The following is a 17,278-nucleotide window of genomic DNA, read 5'->3' on the forward strand; positions in this document are numbered from 1 at the left end:
GACTCTTCATGGCAAATGTAAAATTTAATGTGATAATGCTACATAGATTAATTAATCATATTGTTTTGCTTTTGGCTATGCTGATTTCAGCTCTCATGGGCTGCTCAGTAGCCCTTGAGGTGGCTCCGGGGCCACACATTATTCATTTGTTTATTTGGTAACTAACCAACTTCACATTCATTCGCCAATTTTGTGATTCAGATATTTTAGTGAACAAAAATCAACTGTATGCCTTTCCTCATCTGATGGGCTTATACTTGATATGAAAAGAGGTCGTATATTGCCTGGCATAACTAATTGAAGGCTGGTGATTTTTTTGTAAAAGTGATGCTTTTCTCAAATAAACACAATAAAAATTTTAATGTGAGTTTTTCCCTAGAGATAATTTAAAGCAAGCCAATCTTTGGGTATTACGCATTAATTCTTTGGAAACGTTTACATATGTTTACAAATGTTTACATACAATTCCACGAATACTTATACATGTGGAATTAGAATCCTGGCTCCATCATTTACAAGCTATATGATCTTGAGCAATTTACTTTTTTAAGCTGTGTTTTTCTCAGCTCTGAGGAGGGGAACAATGATCCTTAGTCTATAGGTAGTTGATATAAGAGCTAAATGGGATGTTGTTGGTAAAACTTGCCATAAAACATCTGATTTTCAAAAAAGTTGCTATTTAGTACATTTCTGAATAACTTTGGTGTTTCTGACTTTAACTTCGATATAAATGAACTGGAGTTTGTTACTTTGCTTGGCTTTGTTATTTTGTTTGGCAAAAATACTTTTTCAAAAATAACTGTTAACAATTGTTAGGAATAAGCCAATTTTATTCAAACAAGGGGCCAACTTCACAAACAGGAGCAATGACTCACTGCAATATATAACATTTTTATTACGTATTCACTTATGTTAGATGGTGATGATATTGAATCTGGTTCCCAATTTTTAGCCATTGCGATACCTTGCCAGTTGTTTGATTCTGTGTCTCTCTCCTTTAGAATCTCCCTGCTGCTTCTTTCTTTTACTTAAAAACTTTTCACAGCATACATTTACTTATCCTAGTCTTCTTCATGGACAGAATATCTGATATTTTATCTTTTTGTTTCCTATGGCTCTCGTTCTATTCTTCTTTTGGGCCTCCTCATCTTGGAGTTAGACAACCAGGATCTCTGTCATTCGTCATTCTGCTTCCGGCTTTCCTCTTTCCTTCCCTCCTCCATTTCCTCCCTTATTCTTTGTTTTTCTTCCTAATCTTCTCTCATGCTGATTTTTTTGATAGTCAAGAGATAAAATGGGGGTAATTCACATCAAAATTGTGATGTTATATAGACAGACGCCATTGTAGTGAGATCACTTCGTCTGAGGTTTGGAGCTCTGGAGTCAGACTAGATGGGTTTGAACCCTGCCTGTCAAACTGCTAATTGTGTAGTCTCAATTTCCTTGTCTGTAAAGTGGGAATAATCATAAGAAAACCCTTATAGGAAAAAGCGGCAAAATATTGCCTGGCAAATTTATTGAAGGCTGATGATTTTAATAATAGTGATGCATCTTTTGTAACTACAATTAAATGCTAAAATATGAGTATTGTCTACATATAATTTTAAATAAGCAAATGTTCTGCCTTTAGATATTAGCTGTTTGAAAATGTTTATAGAAAAATAATCTTATTGGAATCTTGACCTCATTCAAAAATCCTTATTTCATGAGTATTAATAAAATTTTTGATTAATTTACTCTTGAAATAATTTGGTAGTGCTCCAAAATAATATTTTTCATCATGTAATCAATGCCTTGAGAAGTTTTCAGAGCTAAGTTTGAAAATCTATCAGAACATTAAAAACATCACTGTGTGAATATTTGAAGTCTACTAAAGCTCAGGGCACAGTGATTAAAACATAATATTGATTTTAAAAAGTATATAGCATCGCATTTAGATGAAATGGTATCACTACAAAAATTCAAATATATCTTTTCAACAATGGTAAAACTTTAATTAAAAAAAAGAATTAATATGAGTTTTTCTTGGAACTTATCAGAATATAGAGTTTTAAATAATTCTAAACTTCAGGTGATATTAAGGGTGATACATGAGGTTGTTTTTTTTTTTAATGTTTATTTATTTATGAGAGACACACACACACAGAATCCAAAGCAGGCTCCAGGCTCTGAGCTGTCAGCACAGAGCCTGATACGGGGCTCAAACTCATGAATGGTGAGATCATGACCTGAGCCAAAGTTGGTCGCTTAACTGACTGAGCCAGCCAGTGCCCCTGTTCTCTATGGCCACTCCTGCAATGACCCATTGCTGGGCAGTTTTTTGATCATATGGGATTTCTGGGTAGCATATAATAGCTTTGAAAGTTTTGTTTACACTGTGTTTCTTAATTCATGGCCATATTAACTCTATTTTGCCTAGTAAGCTATAAGCAGGGTCTATATGTCCACTTATTTTTTATTTGTATGGCCCCTATCCCAGTTTATTACAGTTATTTCTAGCATATGAAAAGTTTCCAGAAAACTTTACTATAAATAGCCATATACCCACAATTTAGGTTATACATCTAAAATTACTGTATTTGTTTTATCAAATATCTATCCATCTGCCAATCCATTTCTCCATTTATCAATCCATCATATTTTCAATGCATTCCAAAGAAGTTGCAGGAATCACTTTGCCCCAAGTATACGAGTATCTAGACACAGGGGTCAACAAAACATGGCCTGTGGGTCATTTTCCTGTTTTTGTAAATAAAGTGGGTTTTTTATAGCCTTTTTCTTAAAGTTTATGTATTTATTGTGAGAGGGAGAGAGAGAGAATCCCAAGCAGGCTCTGCACCATCAGCATGGAGCCCGACTCGGGGCTCAAACTCACTAACTGTGAAATCATGACTTGCGCCGAAACCAAGAATCAGTAGCTCAACTGACTGAGACACCCAGACACCCCAGAAGAAAGTTTTGTCAGAACCCAGGCCCTCCTACTCATTTACAAAGTGCCTGTGTCTGCTTTTGTGCTACAACTTTGCAGTTGAGTGGTTGTGACAGAGACCATATGGTCCACAAAGCCTAAACTATTTGGCACTTTAAGAAAAAGTGTGTTTGCCCTGTGCTAGAATTCAATATTCATTACAGTTTTTTTTAATTTTGAGGTCATATTTACATTATATGCAAACACCAATCATAAGTGTACTATTTGATAAGTTCTGACAAAGGCACTCACCTGTGCAACCTAAGCACCTCACAAAATGTAGAGCCTTATCGTCATGCCACAGAGTTCCCTCCTATACCTTCCTAGTCAGCCTTTGCTCCCATCCTCCACTCCCAATATAATCACCATTTTAATTTCTTCTGCCGTGGGTTTGTCTTGCCTGTTCTGGAACTTCATATAAATCAACTCATAAGTATACACACTTTGTTCAAAGTTTTCTTCACTTAGCCTAATGCTTCAGATTCATCCACGTTGTAGCATGTATCATGTATCATGAGTTCTTTCCTTTTTTATTGCTGGGTAGTATGCAATTATATGAATTTATTCATCCATTCTCCCATTGAAGGACATGTATGGTTTTTTACTGTTTTGAAATATGATGAAGAAAACTGCTATAAACATTTCTATATAAGTCTTTGTGTCTTTCTGTTGTTAAATCTCTTGGGTAAATACATAGAAGTGAAATGCTGTGTCGATGTATGTTCAGTTTTATGAGAACTGCCAGATCTTTCTCTAAGGTGTTTCTAATTTAGTTTAAGTGGCTGGTTAATTTGCTTAGCCTCCAATTGAAGATGTTTTGTTTGTTGTGCGCAGCAGCTCAAATATCAATTCAGCTCTTTTAACCTTTACTAGAAGTACACCTTCCCTGCACATGCATGTTTTAATTTTAGCCAGAGATTTGGGTAGTTTATTCATAGAACACAGGCTACCTCTTTTTCTGGCTCTCATCTTCCCAGAATTCTTCCCTTTATTCATTGCGGACCTGGCTGTCCTAGCTTCCTTTGGTTGATTCTTCTGGCCAAGAAGAGAACAGTCTTTCTATCAGGATTTTAGCCGCAGGGTGCCGGGGTGGCTCAGTCGGTTGGCCGTCCAACTTCAGCTCAGGTCACAATCTCGCGGTCCTTGAGTTCAAGCCCTGCGTTGAGCTCTGTGCTGACAGCTCAGAGCCTGGAGCCTGCTTCGGATTCTATGTCTCCCTCTCTCTCTGCCCCTCCCCCTCTCACACTCGGTCTCTCTCTCACTCTCAAAAATAAATGAACATTTAAAAAAATTTAAAAAAAAAGAATTTTAGCCTCACACTCCAGCTACCACTACAGCCTAACCTCAGGCCAAAGCCCGAAGGAATCTACCTTGTTCTGATCCCTTCCTCCAAGTTTCTGTTCTCATAAAAATATGCCGCTTTGGTTTATCTTTAAAGCCTCCTGAGATCTCAACTTGTAGGTTTTTCTGTATAAGCGTTTTGTTTATCATTGGGTGTTCTCACATCAGCATATCTAAATTGTTCCATGCTGCCCTTTGTGAAGGGCACTAGGAACCATAATGTATTTCTGAATACTTACTTAGCGAGCTGCATTATTTAGACAGTGAGTTGTATTATTTTACTAATAAATAGCAGGAGACAAAAACTGGAAAGAACCTCCTATTCACTTCCTAGATCAAGTTTTCTCAGTCTTTATACTCTTCATCTCTGAAATCAGTGAAAAGTTAATGTTCACTTGTTCTTTTATATATTTATTACTTCCAACACTTTTTACTGAGGATCTACATTGCTCTGCATATATTATAGGGTCTGCAGGTGTAAGAGTATAGAACACAGTTCTTGTCCCAGTGAACTCGCAATCTAGTGATGGAGACATAAACCTTATACCTTTTCTGTCCTAGGAATCTGCATATTTTTTCCTTCAAGGACCAGATAGTAAATGGTTTTGGCTTTTTAGATCATACAGTTTATGTCCCAACTACTCAATTCTGCTATTACACTGTGAAAGTAGCCATTGGTAATACATAGAGATTAAATATGGCTGTGTTATAATAAAACTTTATTGATGGACCCTGAAGTTGATCATTCATATAATTTTCACATGTCAGAAAATATTATTCTTTTAAACTTTTTCAACCATTTAGCCCATGTAAAAACCCTTAGCTCTCAGGCTATACAAAATCTGGTAGCAAGTGGGATTTATATATGAGTCATAGTTTGCTGTCAGTAAACATTAGTTGAGCGTTTTTGCATCTGACAATATGCACTCCTGGGGATATATGAGTCTAAAATAAAATTCCTCCTCCAAGAACTAACAAATAAGTTATAATCTTAATTTTAGTGGTTAGTGTTCACTTTTATAGCAAACATAGGTGAGGTATACCTTGATGCAATCTCTGATTCTGTGTAAGAATCAGTTTCATTATGCTATTACTTAAAAATTCACCTGAATTTTCAATTAAGGAGGAGATTTTATTTTAGTAGTTAAGCCTGTTCCCTACAATAAAGATAAAAACAAGATTTGTATTATGGATGGAATTCAGTATATTCTTTTATTTGCTCCATTTTCAATATTGTAGTTACACCATTTTAAAAGTAAAAAAAATAATTAAACATGGAAAATTTATGTTTATGTACATGTATTTATACAACGTGGTGACAATTGTGAATTTCAGTTCAAAAGCTTTTTTTAACCCTAGAGTGTGTAAGCCATCATGACAAATGCTGTGAATACTATAAAGACTATTGAAATATATGTTGCATATGTATGATCTCTTTGGAAAGCATTCTTGAGAATAAAACAATTAATTATAATACAGGAGAAATTTGAAAAATGCTGTGATGTTAGTCGGAGCATATTATTCTGTGGATGTAGGCAAATTCTGACCCTGGAAAGAAAGCCACTCTAAATGGGAACTGATGTCATCACTTTTTTTAAGTTTATATTTATTTTGAGAGAGAGAGCACATGCACAAGTGGGGGAGGGGCAGAGAGATAGAGGGAGACACAGAAAGAGAGACAGAGAGAGAGAATCCCAGGCAGGCTTCTTCACACCGTCAGCACAGAGCCCGATGTAGGGCTCAAACCCATAAGCCCCAATATCATGACCTGAGCTGAAATCAAGAGTCGGACACCCAACCAACTGAGCTACCCAGGCATCCCCTGATGTCATCACTTTAAGACAGGGCTTGAGAAGGGACTTGAGAGATGAGTGGTGTTCCAGTGAATAGGGAAGTGAAAGACATGATATTCGCGACTGAAGGAACCACATAAGGACCATGTAGAGATGCTCGGTGTATCGGTATGCTCAGGCAGTGATATACAGTCTGTTCTGGCTAGAGGATACTGTCTTTGGAAATGAAGATTAGGCCAAAAGTATATTTGGGAATGTCAAGAATTATGTCACCCAAAGGTTACTGATTTCGTGCATCAGTACCATTGCCTTCCCTGTTTTCCCTCCTCTACCAACTCCTTCACAGTTGACGGTCCTCTTTCTGCTGCTGGCCAACCAGGCAGCAGAAATGAAAGACATTGATGGATGTGTGGCAGTGTCTGAGAAGTTGCACAAAGAATTTCAAGGGCATACATATTTGGTACTTAATGATTCATTCTGCCTCCGGTAGTATTTTGCAGAGAGCTTTATTTCTTCCACAAATTCTTTGATTGTCAAGCTAATAATATCAAGGTCCCGGATGTGTGCCTGCATGCATGTGCATTTTAAATTAGTGAGCTACGTGAAGTTTTCAGAATTCCTGAACAAAATTGATGTCTATTTTTTTATTAGATAATATAATATCTGTTTATTTTCCCAATTCCAATTCTTTTATTTCAAATTCAGAGTAATACACCAGTCAGGTAATCATAGTTGACAACTTAGATGATTATTTGAATTAACTGATAGGACATCAATGAAATTTTTCCATTTAACAATAAGTAGTCAAGCTGTCAAATTTTTTAAAGTAAGCAATATTATTCCACTGATTGGAGCTAAAAATAACACATTCCATAATTTCTCTGTAAAAATACGGAATTTTTTTCCTACGCATCATTTGTTTTTCTTTTGGCAGGAATCTTATTTTTACAGGCAGATGGCTTGTTTATTTGTTAAATTTATGTGGGTATATATTCTTCAAATTAATTTAGCCATAAGTGAAAAAATATATACTCAACAGAAATTCATAAAATCAAATAGTAGTGTATTAAAATAAATATAATACACATTTCAAAGAATATATCTTTTGAACCACAGCCAAATGGCCAGTAGCCGGCTATGTTCCCAAATGAAAGTGGGCAGGGAATTTCACCAATTAAAGCAGTTGGAAAGGACCCAGCGGATTTCATTTCTTTGCAAATGAAGTCTGGCAACACTGATGAGTAGATACATTGATTCAATGTGTCCTACAACTGAATTAGTCAAGGAAGAATTTACAAGAACTCAGCTAGTTTAGGCTTCATAGACTGGTCAGCCACCCTAAAATGTAGCAAGTGGAACAGGAGAACCAAATAATGCCTACCTAATTGTGGTAGGCAGAATTCTAAAAATGTACCTCCCGAGATTCCCAACCCTTGGTTTTTCAGTCAAAACTAATCTAGGTACTTTTGTGAAAAGACTTTATAGATGTACTATGGTTGCTAATCAGCTGACCTTAAAATAAATTTAATCTGGACTGTTCAAGTGAGCCCAGTGTAATCACATGGTTCCTTAGGAAAGTCTATGTGTAAGATCATGTCATTTGCAAATAAAGATAGTTTTACTTTCTGTTTCCATTCTAGATTCCTTTTATTTCATTTCCTTATCTAATTGCCTGGCTAGAAACTCCAGTGCAATGTTGAACAGAAGTAGTAACAGATATTCTTATCCTACTCCTATTAGGGGGGAAATTTTTCAATCTTTTATGATCAGGTATGATGTTGGGTGAGGGTTTTTTGTGGATGTAATTTGTTAGGTAAGGATTTTCCCTTCTGTGACTCATGTATCGAGCGTGTTTATCATGAGAGTTTGTCACATGTGTTTCTGCATCTGTTGAGACGATCATGTGGTTTTGGCCTCTCCTTGATCAATGTGGTGTTTTATAGTGATGGGTTTTCATATGTTGAGCTACCTAAATTCCTGAGATAAATTCTACCTGGTCATGGTGAATAATCCTTTTCATATCTTGCAAGATGAGGCTTTCTTGTATTTTGTTTAGTATTTTTACATTTATATTAATTAGAGTTATGAATCTATAGTTTTTTTGTGATAGGTTGGGCTGGTTTTGATACCAAGGTAATAATGGCCTCACAGAGTCGACAAGTCTTCTCTCCTTTTCCAATTTGTGCAAGAGTTTGTGAAGTATTGGTTTTAATTCTTGTTTAAGTGGTTTATAGAATTCACTGGTGAATCCTGCCGTGAGTGAGAATTTCTTCGTGGGAAGTTTTTTGATTGCTGATTCATTCTCTTTACTTGTTATAATTCATTCAGATTTTATATTTCTTCTTGAGTTCGTTTTGGTCCTGAGTCAGTGTTTGTGTCTTTCTAAGAATTTGTCCATATCATTTACGTTATCTAATTCGTTGGCTTGCAAATGTTGATGATATTACCTACAGTTTATTTCTATAAAGTTGGTAGTTCTGACCCTTGTTTGACTCTTCAGTTAGCAAATTGAGTCCTTTTGTCCCCCTATTAGTCAGTCTAGTAAAAGGTTTGTAAATTTTGTTGATCTTTCCAAGAACCAACTTTTGGTTTAATTGGTTTCTGTTGTCTATTTTTTATTTCATTTATCTCTGTTCTAATGTTTATTATTTTCTTCCTTTGCTGGCTTTGGGTTTGGTCTGCTCTTCTTTTACTAGCTTTGTAAGATGGAAGGTTAGACTGTGTTTAAAACTTTCTTTTTTTAAGTTTAATAATTTAGAGCTCCAAATTTATTTCTAAGCACCGATTTAACTGCGTCCCATACATTTTGATACAATGTATTTTCAATTTTATTTATCTCAAGTATTTTCTTGGTTTAATATATTTTTTTAATGTTCATTTATTTTTTAGAGAAAGAGACAGAGTGTGAGCAGGAGAGGGGCAGAGAGAGAGAAGGAGACACAGGATCTGAAGCAGGCTCCAGACTCTGAGCTGTCAGCACAGAGCTCAACAGGGAGCTCAAGCTCATGAACTGTGAGATCATGACCTGAGCCCAAGTTGGACCCTTAACCAACTGAGCCACCGAGGCTCCCCTTTAATATTTTTTAATGTTCATTTATTTTTGAGAGAGAGACACAGAGCAGGAGCAGGATAGGGACAGAGAGAGAGAGGGAGACACAGAATCAGAGCAGGCTCCAGGCTCAGCTCAGAGACTGGGCTCAAACCCAGGAGCTGGGAGACCATGACCCTGGCTGAAGTCATATGCTTAACCTACTGAGTCACCCATGTGCCCCTATCTCAAGTATTTTCTAATTCTCTTCTGGTTTCTCCTTTGACCCATTAGTTCCTAGGAGTATGTTGTTTGATTTCCACATATTTGGGATTTTCCCACATTTCTTTCTGCTCTTGACTCAAATGACTCCATTGTGGCTATAGAACATTACTTGTTTAATTCATATCTTCTTAAATATATTGAGACTTGTTTTATGGCTAAAATGTGGTCATTCCTGGAGAATATTCTGTGTGCACCATAGAAGCATATGTATTTTGCTGTCGTTGGATGGAGTGTTCTATATGTCTGTTAGGTCTAAGAGGAGTATCATGTTGCTCAAGTTTTTTATTTCCTTACTGATATTCTAAGTATTTTATCCAATCTTAAATGTAAGGTACTGGAGTCTCCAACTTTTATTGTTGAATTGTCTATTTTCACTTTGTTTTTATTGACTTTTGCTTCATATACTTTAGGCTCTATTTTGAGGAACATATGTTGGTAATTATTATATTTTCTTGATGGGTTGATTCTTTTATCATTATAAATTGTACTTGTTTGTCTCTAATAGCAAATCTTTTTGTGCATGTTCATTTTTTCCCTGAATTTCCAGATCTTCTTTAGTTATTATTTGTATATTATGGTTTTCATATCCCTTTATTTTCACCATCTTTGGATAATTATATTATTGGATCATACTTTTATACAATGTGCCAACCTTGGAGCTTTGACTGGGGACTTTAACCAATTTACATATAACATAATTACTTATAAGATGGACTTCACAGCTGCCAGTTGTTATTTGCTTTCTGTCTGTCTCCTGTTTTTCTTGTTACTCTTTTTCTCCATTACTATTTTCTGTTACATAGATATTTTGTAGTATATCATCTTAATTTAATTTTTCACTATGTATTTTTTGAATTATTTTATTAGTGGCTGCCTAGGGATTACAACAAACTAGATTGGATTCATACCAATTTAATTGCAGTAGTGTATTAAGGATATTTGTCTTATCTATCTCCATTTTCCATACCTTTACTGCCTCAAGTACATCTTTATATATTGTGTGCCCATCAACAGTGAATTCTAATTTTTATTTTTATCAATTATAACAACCAGTTATAATGATTAGTTTTTGATTTTTATGGTTTATATTTCTTGATGTTCTCAATCATCTATTTTATTGACATTCTCTATTTCGTGAGACATCATTCATACAGGTTGTTTTAGTACTTTAGATATGGTTTCCATTGGCTCTTTGAAAGATTTAAAATAGCTGATTTAAAGTCTTTATCCAGTAGGTCCAATGCCTTGGCTTCCTCAGAGACACTTTCTATTGATTTGTTTTTCTTCTGCACGGGTCATATTTTCTTATTTCTTTACATTTCTCACAATTTCTTTTGCAACACAGACATTTAAAACAGTATAACATGGCAAATCTGAGAGTCTTGCTTCCTCCCTTTCACATTTTGTTGTTATAGTTGTTTGTTTTATTTGTTGTTTTTAGTTTAGTGACTTCTCTAGACCAATTCTGTAGTCTTTTTTTTTTTTTCATGTGTAGCCACTAAATTCTCTGCATGGTCAGATTAGTGGTCAGTTAATGATTGAAAAGAGAGTTCCAGGGCATCTGGTGGTTCAGTCGGTTAAGCATCTGACTCTTGATTTTGGCTTAGGTCATGATCTCACAATTTGTGAGATCCAGCCCTAATTGGGATTGTTTCTCTCCCCCTCTCTTCACTTCCCCTGTACTCTTTCTCACTCTCTCTTTCTCTCAAAAATAAATAAATAAACTTAAAAAAAAAAGAAAAGAGAGTTCCTTAAATCCCTGGAATCAATAAATCCCCCAGTGTTTGTTGAGGGACTTTGTATGCGTGTTGGGATGCACCTTCAGTAAAACCAGGAAGTTCACAACTCTGTCTTAGTTTTAACTTTCTGCTTTCATAGAGCCTCAAAGTCAGCCAGAGATGAGGGCAGAGAGCCTTTTCAGGTCTTTCCAGAGCATGTGTACAGCCCTTTGCATTAACATGTCTATCTAGATTTGCAGGAAAAATAGGAGCATGTCAAAGCTCCTATGTGACATCTCATTCCTCAGAGTTTGCTTTAAGCTTTTTGGTTAGCCTACTTAAGCCCCAACTATTATTATCCACAGCCTCAGGCAAATGTACAGTTAAAATACTTACCTTGAGTTCCCTCCATTTCCCACGTTGTAAGTGATTAATAGGACTGTGTGGGAGCAGAAGGAACATAAATCTACTGCATGTCACAGAGTGACCAACTGGCTCGAATGCTTGCTGCAAAGAAGAATTTTTTCGGTGGACCGGGTATTAATAGGGTGAATTTCAGACAGCCTCATAAGTGGGGTCCTTCAGGAAATACCACACATGTCAAATGATGACAATTATTTGGTAATGAAGATTTGACAGAGCTCTAACTCTGTTCTGCTTGTTGTTGTGGATGCCATGCTGGGCTGCTACTTCTCAAAGTTGTTCTGGAGCTGGAAGTGGACAACGGGAATAAGACGAGTTAAAAAAAAACATAAAACTCACTGTTTTTACTGAGATTCCACTATTTCTTCAATAAAAGCTCTCCAGTTTGCTAAGCCTTGCTATGGCCATTTTTTTGGGGGGGGGGGAGTTTTTTTTTCCCATTGCCTTTACAGAGGAGTAAATTCTGAGGGGTATTTTCATTGGCATTTTGGTTAACATCACCCTCATGTGTAAAATCAAGTTTTATGATCCACTAAAGTGATTCCTCTAGCTCCTGATCACTGAGGCAGGCTTAAATTGATATGGCTGCATTCAGTTATATGTTGCCAGCCATTTTAAGAGATTAGTATTTGAGGACATCCTTTAGGAGATACAGTTTTAGCAAATATTATGTGGTTGTGATGAGCTTGTTAGTTTAACAAGCAGGTATGAGACAAACTTATGATTCAATGGAAAGAGAATTTAACACATAGAACTTAACAACTTGAAGCAGTTTATATCGAAGACTATTAGTTCTTCTCTGTTATCTGAACTTAGCCACATTTCTGTCATAGAAGAGAACACTTTTGCCTTTCCAAAAGTTTTGGCGCTTTAACCTTTGCTTCGGGCCTTGGACCTTGTCATGATGATCCATTCTTGCAGACTGATTTTTGGGGAAATGTTCTTGAGAACTGATATTATCTCATTGTCAGAATACTCAATTTTTTTAAGTTCCTTTGAGCCAGTTGGTTACTCTGTAACATGCCAGTAGGATTTATGTTCCTTCTGCTCCCACGCATTCCTATTAATCACTTAGAACTTGGGAAAAGGAAGAAATGCAAGGCTGCTGTCAATAATAGTTGAAGACAGTGACACTGAAAATTCTACGTTATCTTTTCCGGAGGATCAAGGCTGGTGAAATGCACTGCCGAAGTTATTGGATTTAGCCCTGCAGACTTGATTCATGGTTTTTGTTGCTTTCATATTTTATATACTTCCTTTTTTTTTTTTTTTTGGTCATCAATCTTGGGTTATGTTAGGATTTTATTCCAACACTTACCCAGCAACTGAGAAAAAAAATTTTTTTTGAAAGCCCTTTAATATAAACATTTAACATTATCAATAAAATGACACTATTGTTATTTTGTCATTTGAATAATTAGCAATTTGCCATGAGATTCTTTGAAATACGTTTTAAAGATATGCTATGCAGTGGCTTTTATGGATGCAGGTATAAAATGGGAATTTATGAATGATATCAACAAGCTGAAATGAATATGGTAGAGATTAATAGACAATTTACAACGGTGACAATTATATTTGTATATGTGTGTGATGTGATTGCTCATAGGGCTACTATAAGGGAGGAGAGGGGTGTGTACAGAAAACATTGGATACATTTTTGGTTATCAGCTTCTTAAGTCTCTTCTCAGTGGTCGGACGCAGCAGTAGGAGGGGGTATAAGATGAAGGATGGGACATGTGGGAAAAACTTATGCTGCCAAAAATGTGCTTCTTTCTTTTATACCCATAGACATGATGACTAAGTCCTATGGAAAACAAGAGGGCGTTTTCTATAAGATGGTATTTGTCCCTGAGGAACATCTTCATCTATGAATTAAAGAAATTCTATACTCACCATAGGGAGCAAGGGAAAATTGAGTGTGCATTTCAAAAAATGCTTCCTATTGCCACTAAATTGGAATTGAAGGTAGAAAATAGATATTGGTATTGGGTGCATTTTGAATGCTGTTTTTGTTTTCACCCATGAAAAGAAAGTTTATTACTCGATAAATGTCAAAAGATCTCAAGCTGTTTTCTGAATTTCAAAGTTTTCTTTTTATGATAACCTGAAGATGAGTGTTTAGGTTTTTTGACAAAATACAGAATAATTTACAGTGTTGTGTACCAAATGATGTACTTTATATTTATAAAACATGCTACTTAAGTATTGAAATAATTTATTATTTTATTGTAAATGCTACCCTATTGTTTAATAGAGTCAAATCTTATTTTTTTTTTTTAAATTTTTTTTTTCAACGTTTATTTATTTTTGGGACAGAGAGAGACAGTGCATGAACGGGGGAGGGGCAGAGAGAGAGAGGGAGACACAGAATCGGAAACAGGCTCCAGGCTCTGAGCCATCAGCCCAGAGCCCGACGCGGGGCTCGAACTCACGGACCGCCAGATCGTGACATGGCTGAAGTCGGACGCTTAACTGACTGCGCCACCCAGGCGCCCCGAGTCAAATCTTATTTTTAAGCCCAAACTCAAGTAATTGAGTAATTTGCTTGAAATTGAAGTTTCATTTCCTTGAAAAATGAAAATTTATCTCGAGTAATAATAAATGAAAATTACCCAAGTAATTTCCTTGATAAATGAAAATTTTCTGTATATCTCATCGATGGTTTTAATAGGTGAATACTTATAAATAATAACTTAGGGCCTGTTGAATACTATTACCATTTGTATTGCTAATATTATTTACATAACACTTGTATGTAAATAATAATATAAAATAAATATAATATCTCATATGCTTAGTTGATTATTTACTTGCTTGACATTTGCTTTACCTTCTGAAAATGAAGCAAGAGCCAACTAGTAATTGTCCACTTGTGTCACTGTGATACCAGCAGCTCATCTAAATTATGTTTATGTCATTATTCCAGGGAATACATCCTCAGGATGGTTTTCCGTTATTGCAGGGACGTCAGTTATGCCTCTGGCCATATTTATAACAATCATTAATGTCATTATTTTCTACTTAATTAGGGTACAGTTTTGGAATAGGTGTAGAGAAGAAGAGGTTTTTTAGGTTTCTTAATTTTGCTATCGATTCTCGCAACGATGTGATAATTAAATTTGATTTCCAATCCACCTTTAAACCACCATGAATAACTCAGTAGATAGGTTGTCATAATCATGAATATCATTTTGTCATTCCTTTTGACAAATAGCAAAACGCCAAATAGAGTAGTAGAACACAGCGGTTCCCCAATTACACACTATAACCTTGTCAGGCACTGTGGAAATTTATGAAAGCCCAGGGAATGTTCTACATTTATTTTATAGTCTCTAAACAGTAACCGTCCGCTGGCATAGTCCCTACCGCACTATGCGGGAGAACGTCAGGGCTCTGCATTGTTCTCTATGATCCCGGGGAAAGCTACGACTCTTTGATCCAATTCTTTGTAGAGAAAATCACAGCAAACAGTGAACCCCTTTGCATCTTTCATTGAATTGCTTACTTTGGTGGGCAGTCCCAGTATCATGTTCTCCCTGGATACCATCTTTGCAAGGCTCTAACTTTCTATGTTACAGGAGATAAATTGGGTTGTGGACTGCAGCCAATGATAATGTTATAGGGAGTATAATCACAATGAGCTATTTTGCTGGGTTACCTAATGAAGTAAAACTATCAGTCAGATCATTTGCAAAAGCAGATGATGGGGTTACATGTTTCATTCTTTAAACAGAAATATATTGACCTAATGTGCATATGGGCCTGAATGTTTGCATGGTGTGCTAAATAAGTTTACCAAGGATTGCTCTGACTGTAACACGCTGACTATTGTTGCTAACAGCCCACTTCCTGTCACTGGTCTCCAAGGTGGATTCTACTTCCTCAGACTTAAGAAGCAGAGTGTTTCTTCCCACGAATATCCAACATGCCTGTCAGGTATTTGAAAACATGCAGAATTTTCAATACTTTTCACAGTTGGGAACTTCTGTTTTATAATCATTTGGACATTCCTTATTTTTCACAGATTACATTTTATTACTTCTCCAGTCAAGTGGGTGGCAAATTAAGAGCTGGCCTTCAAACTACATGTGGTGGGCCCGTTCGGCATTTATGGCAAAACACAGCTGGGCTCCAGAATCAGTGGGAGAGAAATGTCATGAGCATCCAGAGCAACCAGAAATTTCAGGTATGTGTGGTATATTTGCTAACCTTATCATTGAAGGAAAAATGATAAAATACAGATATTTATCGGTAGGTGAATTAAAAGTGGGATGACCCCTGCCCCAGTTGGCCAAGGACTGAGGGATTTGCCAGGACTTTTAAAGCACCAAAACCAAACAGTCTTAGGATATTGTGATGGCCAGTCACCCTAAAAAACACTTTTAAAGGTAGGTTTTAGGGACGCCTGGATGACTCAGTTGGTTAAGTGTCCGACTTCGGCTCAGGTCATGATCTCACAGTTTGTGGGTTCAAGCCCCGCCTCGGGCTCTGTGCTGACAGCTCAGAGCCTGGAGCCTACTTCGGATTCTGTGTATCCCTCTCTCTCTGCCCCTCCCCGGCTTGCACTCTGTCTCTGTCTCTGTCTCTCTCTCTCTCAAAAATAAATAAACATCACAAAAATTTAAAGGAAGGTTTTAAATACATGCATAAGAACTAGAGTTGATACATACTAACATATTAATATTTCAGTAAAATATAAATTTTTAATGATATTTCTCTTACTATTCCAACCCTCTCTTTCTTTTCATTTTATTCTTAAGAATTACTTGTCTTCTCGACTTCTCTCATGCTTTTGAGAGAAGGGGGTTATATTGTGTAATGAGGAAATAGACTATTTGATTTAAATACTAATTCCAAATGCTGTTGAAGTAGAATAATTGTCATATTCATTTCATGGTTAGTCTCAAATTATTCAATACAGCCTTTATTTTCCAAAATAATTTTGAGAGTGAAAGCCTAAGCAAGCCCATAAAAGACAAACTTATTTATGCAGCCTAATAAAACTTATGTATGGTGGAAATTATAATCTAATGATTATTACCAGAGTTCTTGGTAAAGCATTGCATATTTTTACATTTGGGAAAGCCAAGAAAAATTTCCCATTAAAAACAGGATCTTAAAGCATTTTATTCTGAATGAATTTGCTTTTTAAACCTGGTTTGCAGGCCAATTTAGCCAACTCGGCTAAAGCAGGTTTCCTTTATAATCTATTATTTGAATAGTATAGTAATCAATTTTATAGTTTTGATATAGAGTAGAAAGTCATCTGATATGTGATGGATTTAGCACTTGCTTAAGAATAGGGATTGAATTGGATTGAATTTTAACTTCAGTTATTTTGAGTGGCTAAGAGGAAGGATGGGAGAATGAGCAGGATTTCTATTACAAAATTGTATTGTTAGATATGAGAATGGTACATTTTCTTAATTGATCTGTCATAAATTCACGGGAGTTTGAAATTTCAGGCTCCTGTAAACTAAGTGGGGATCCAAAGAGGATCAAAGAAAATCACTTAGTGGATGGTTAAATGACACGCAGATGATAAGCCTTCAGAGGAACAGTATGGTTGGAAACAGAATTCTGTCATTAGAACTTTGCACTCTGTGGAAGTCAGGTATATTGGTGTGCGTTGGGCAGGGTATCTTAAGCCATTAGGCAGTTAAGTCTTCCTGTGAATGACCAATTCATTACTTTAACAAAGACTCACTTGGGACACTCA

General features: G+C 36.1%; 1 protein-coding gene across 1 annotated transcript in view; it reads left to right on the top strand.

The window, feature by feature from the left end:
- MALRD1 (MAM and LDL receptor class A domain containing 1) overlaps nucleotides 1-17,278 on the top strand; it is a 792,972-nt gene that overhangs the window by 35,284 nt on the left and 740,410 nt on the right. The window contains exons 3-4 of the mRNA XM_043564232.1: nucleotides 15,401-15,495; nucleotides 15,584-15,745. Coding sequence (XP_043420167.1) covers nucleotides 15,401-15,495; nucleotides 15,584-15,745 — 257 coding nt within the window. The remainder of the gene's footprint in view (nucleotides 1-15,400; nucleotides 15,496-15,583; nucleotides 15,746-17,278) is intronic.

The sequence above is a fragment of the Prionailurus bengalensis genome, chromosome B4 (assembly GCF_016509475.1).
Source record: "Prionailurus bengalensis isolate Pbe53 chromosome B4, Fcat_Pben_1.1_paternal_pri, whole genome shotgun sequence".
NCBI classification, from domain to species: domain Eukaryota; kingdom Metazoa; phylum Chordata; class Mammalia; order Carnivora; family Felidae; genus Prionailurus; species Prionailurus bengalensis.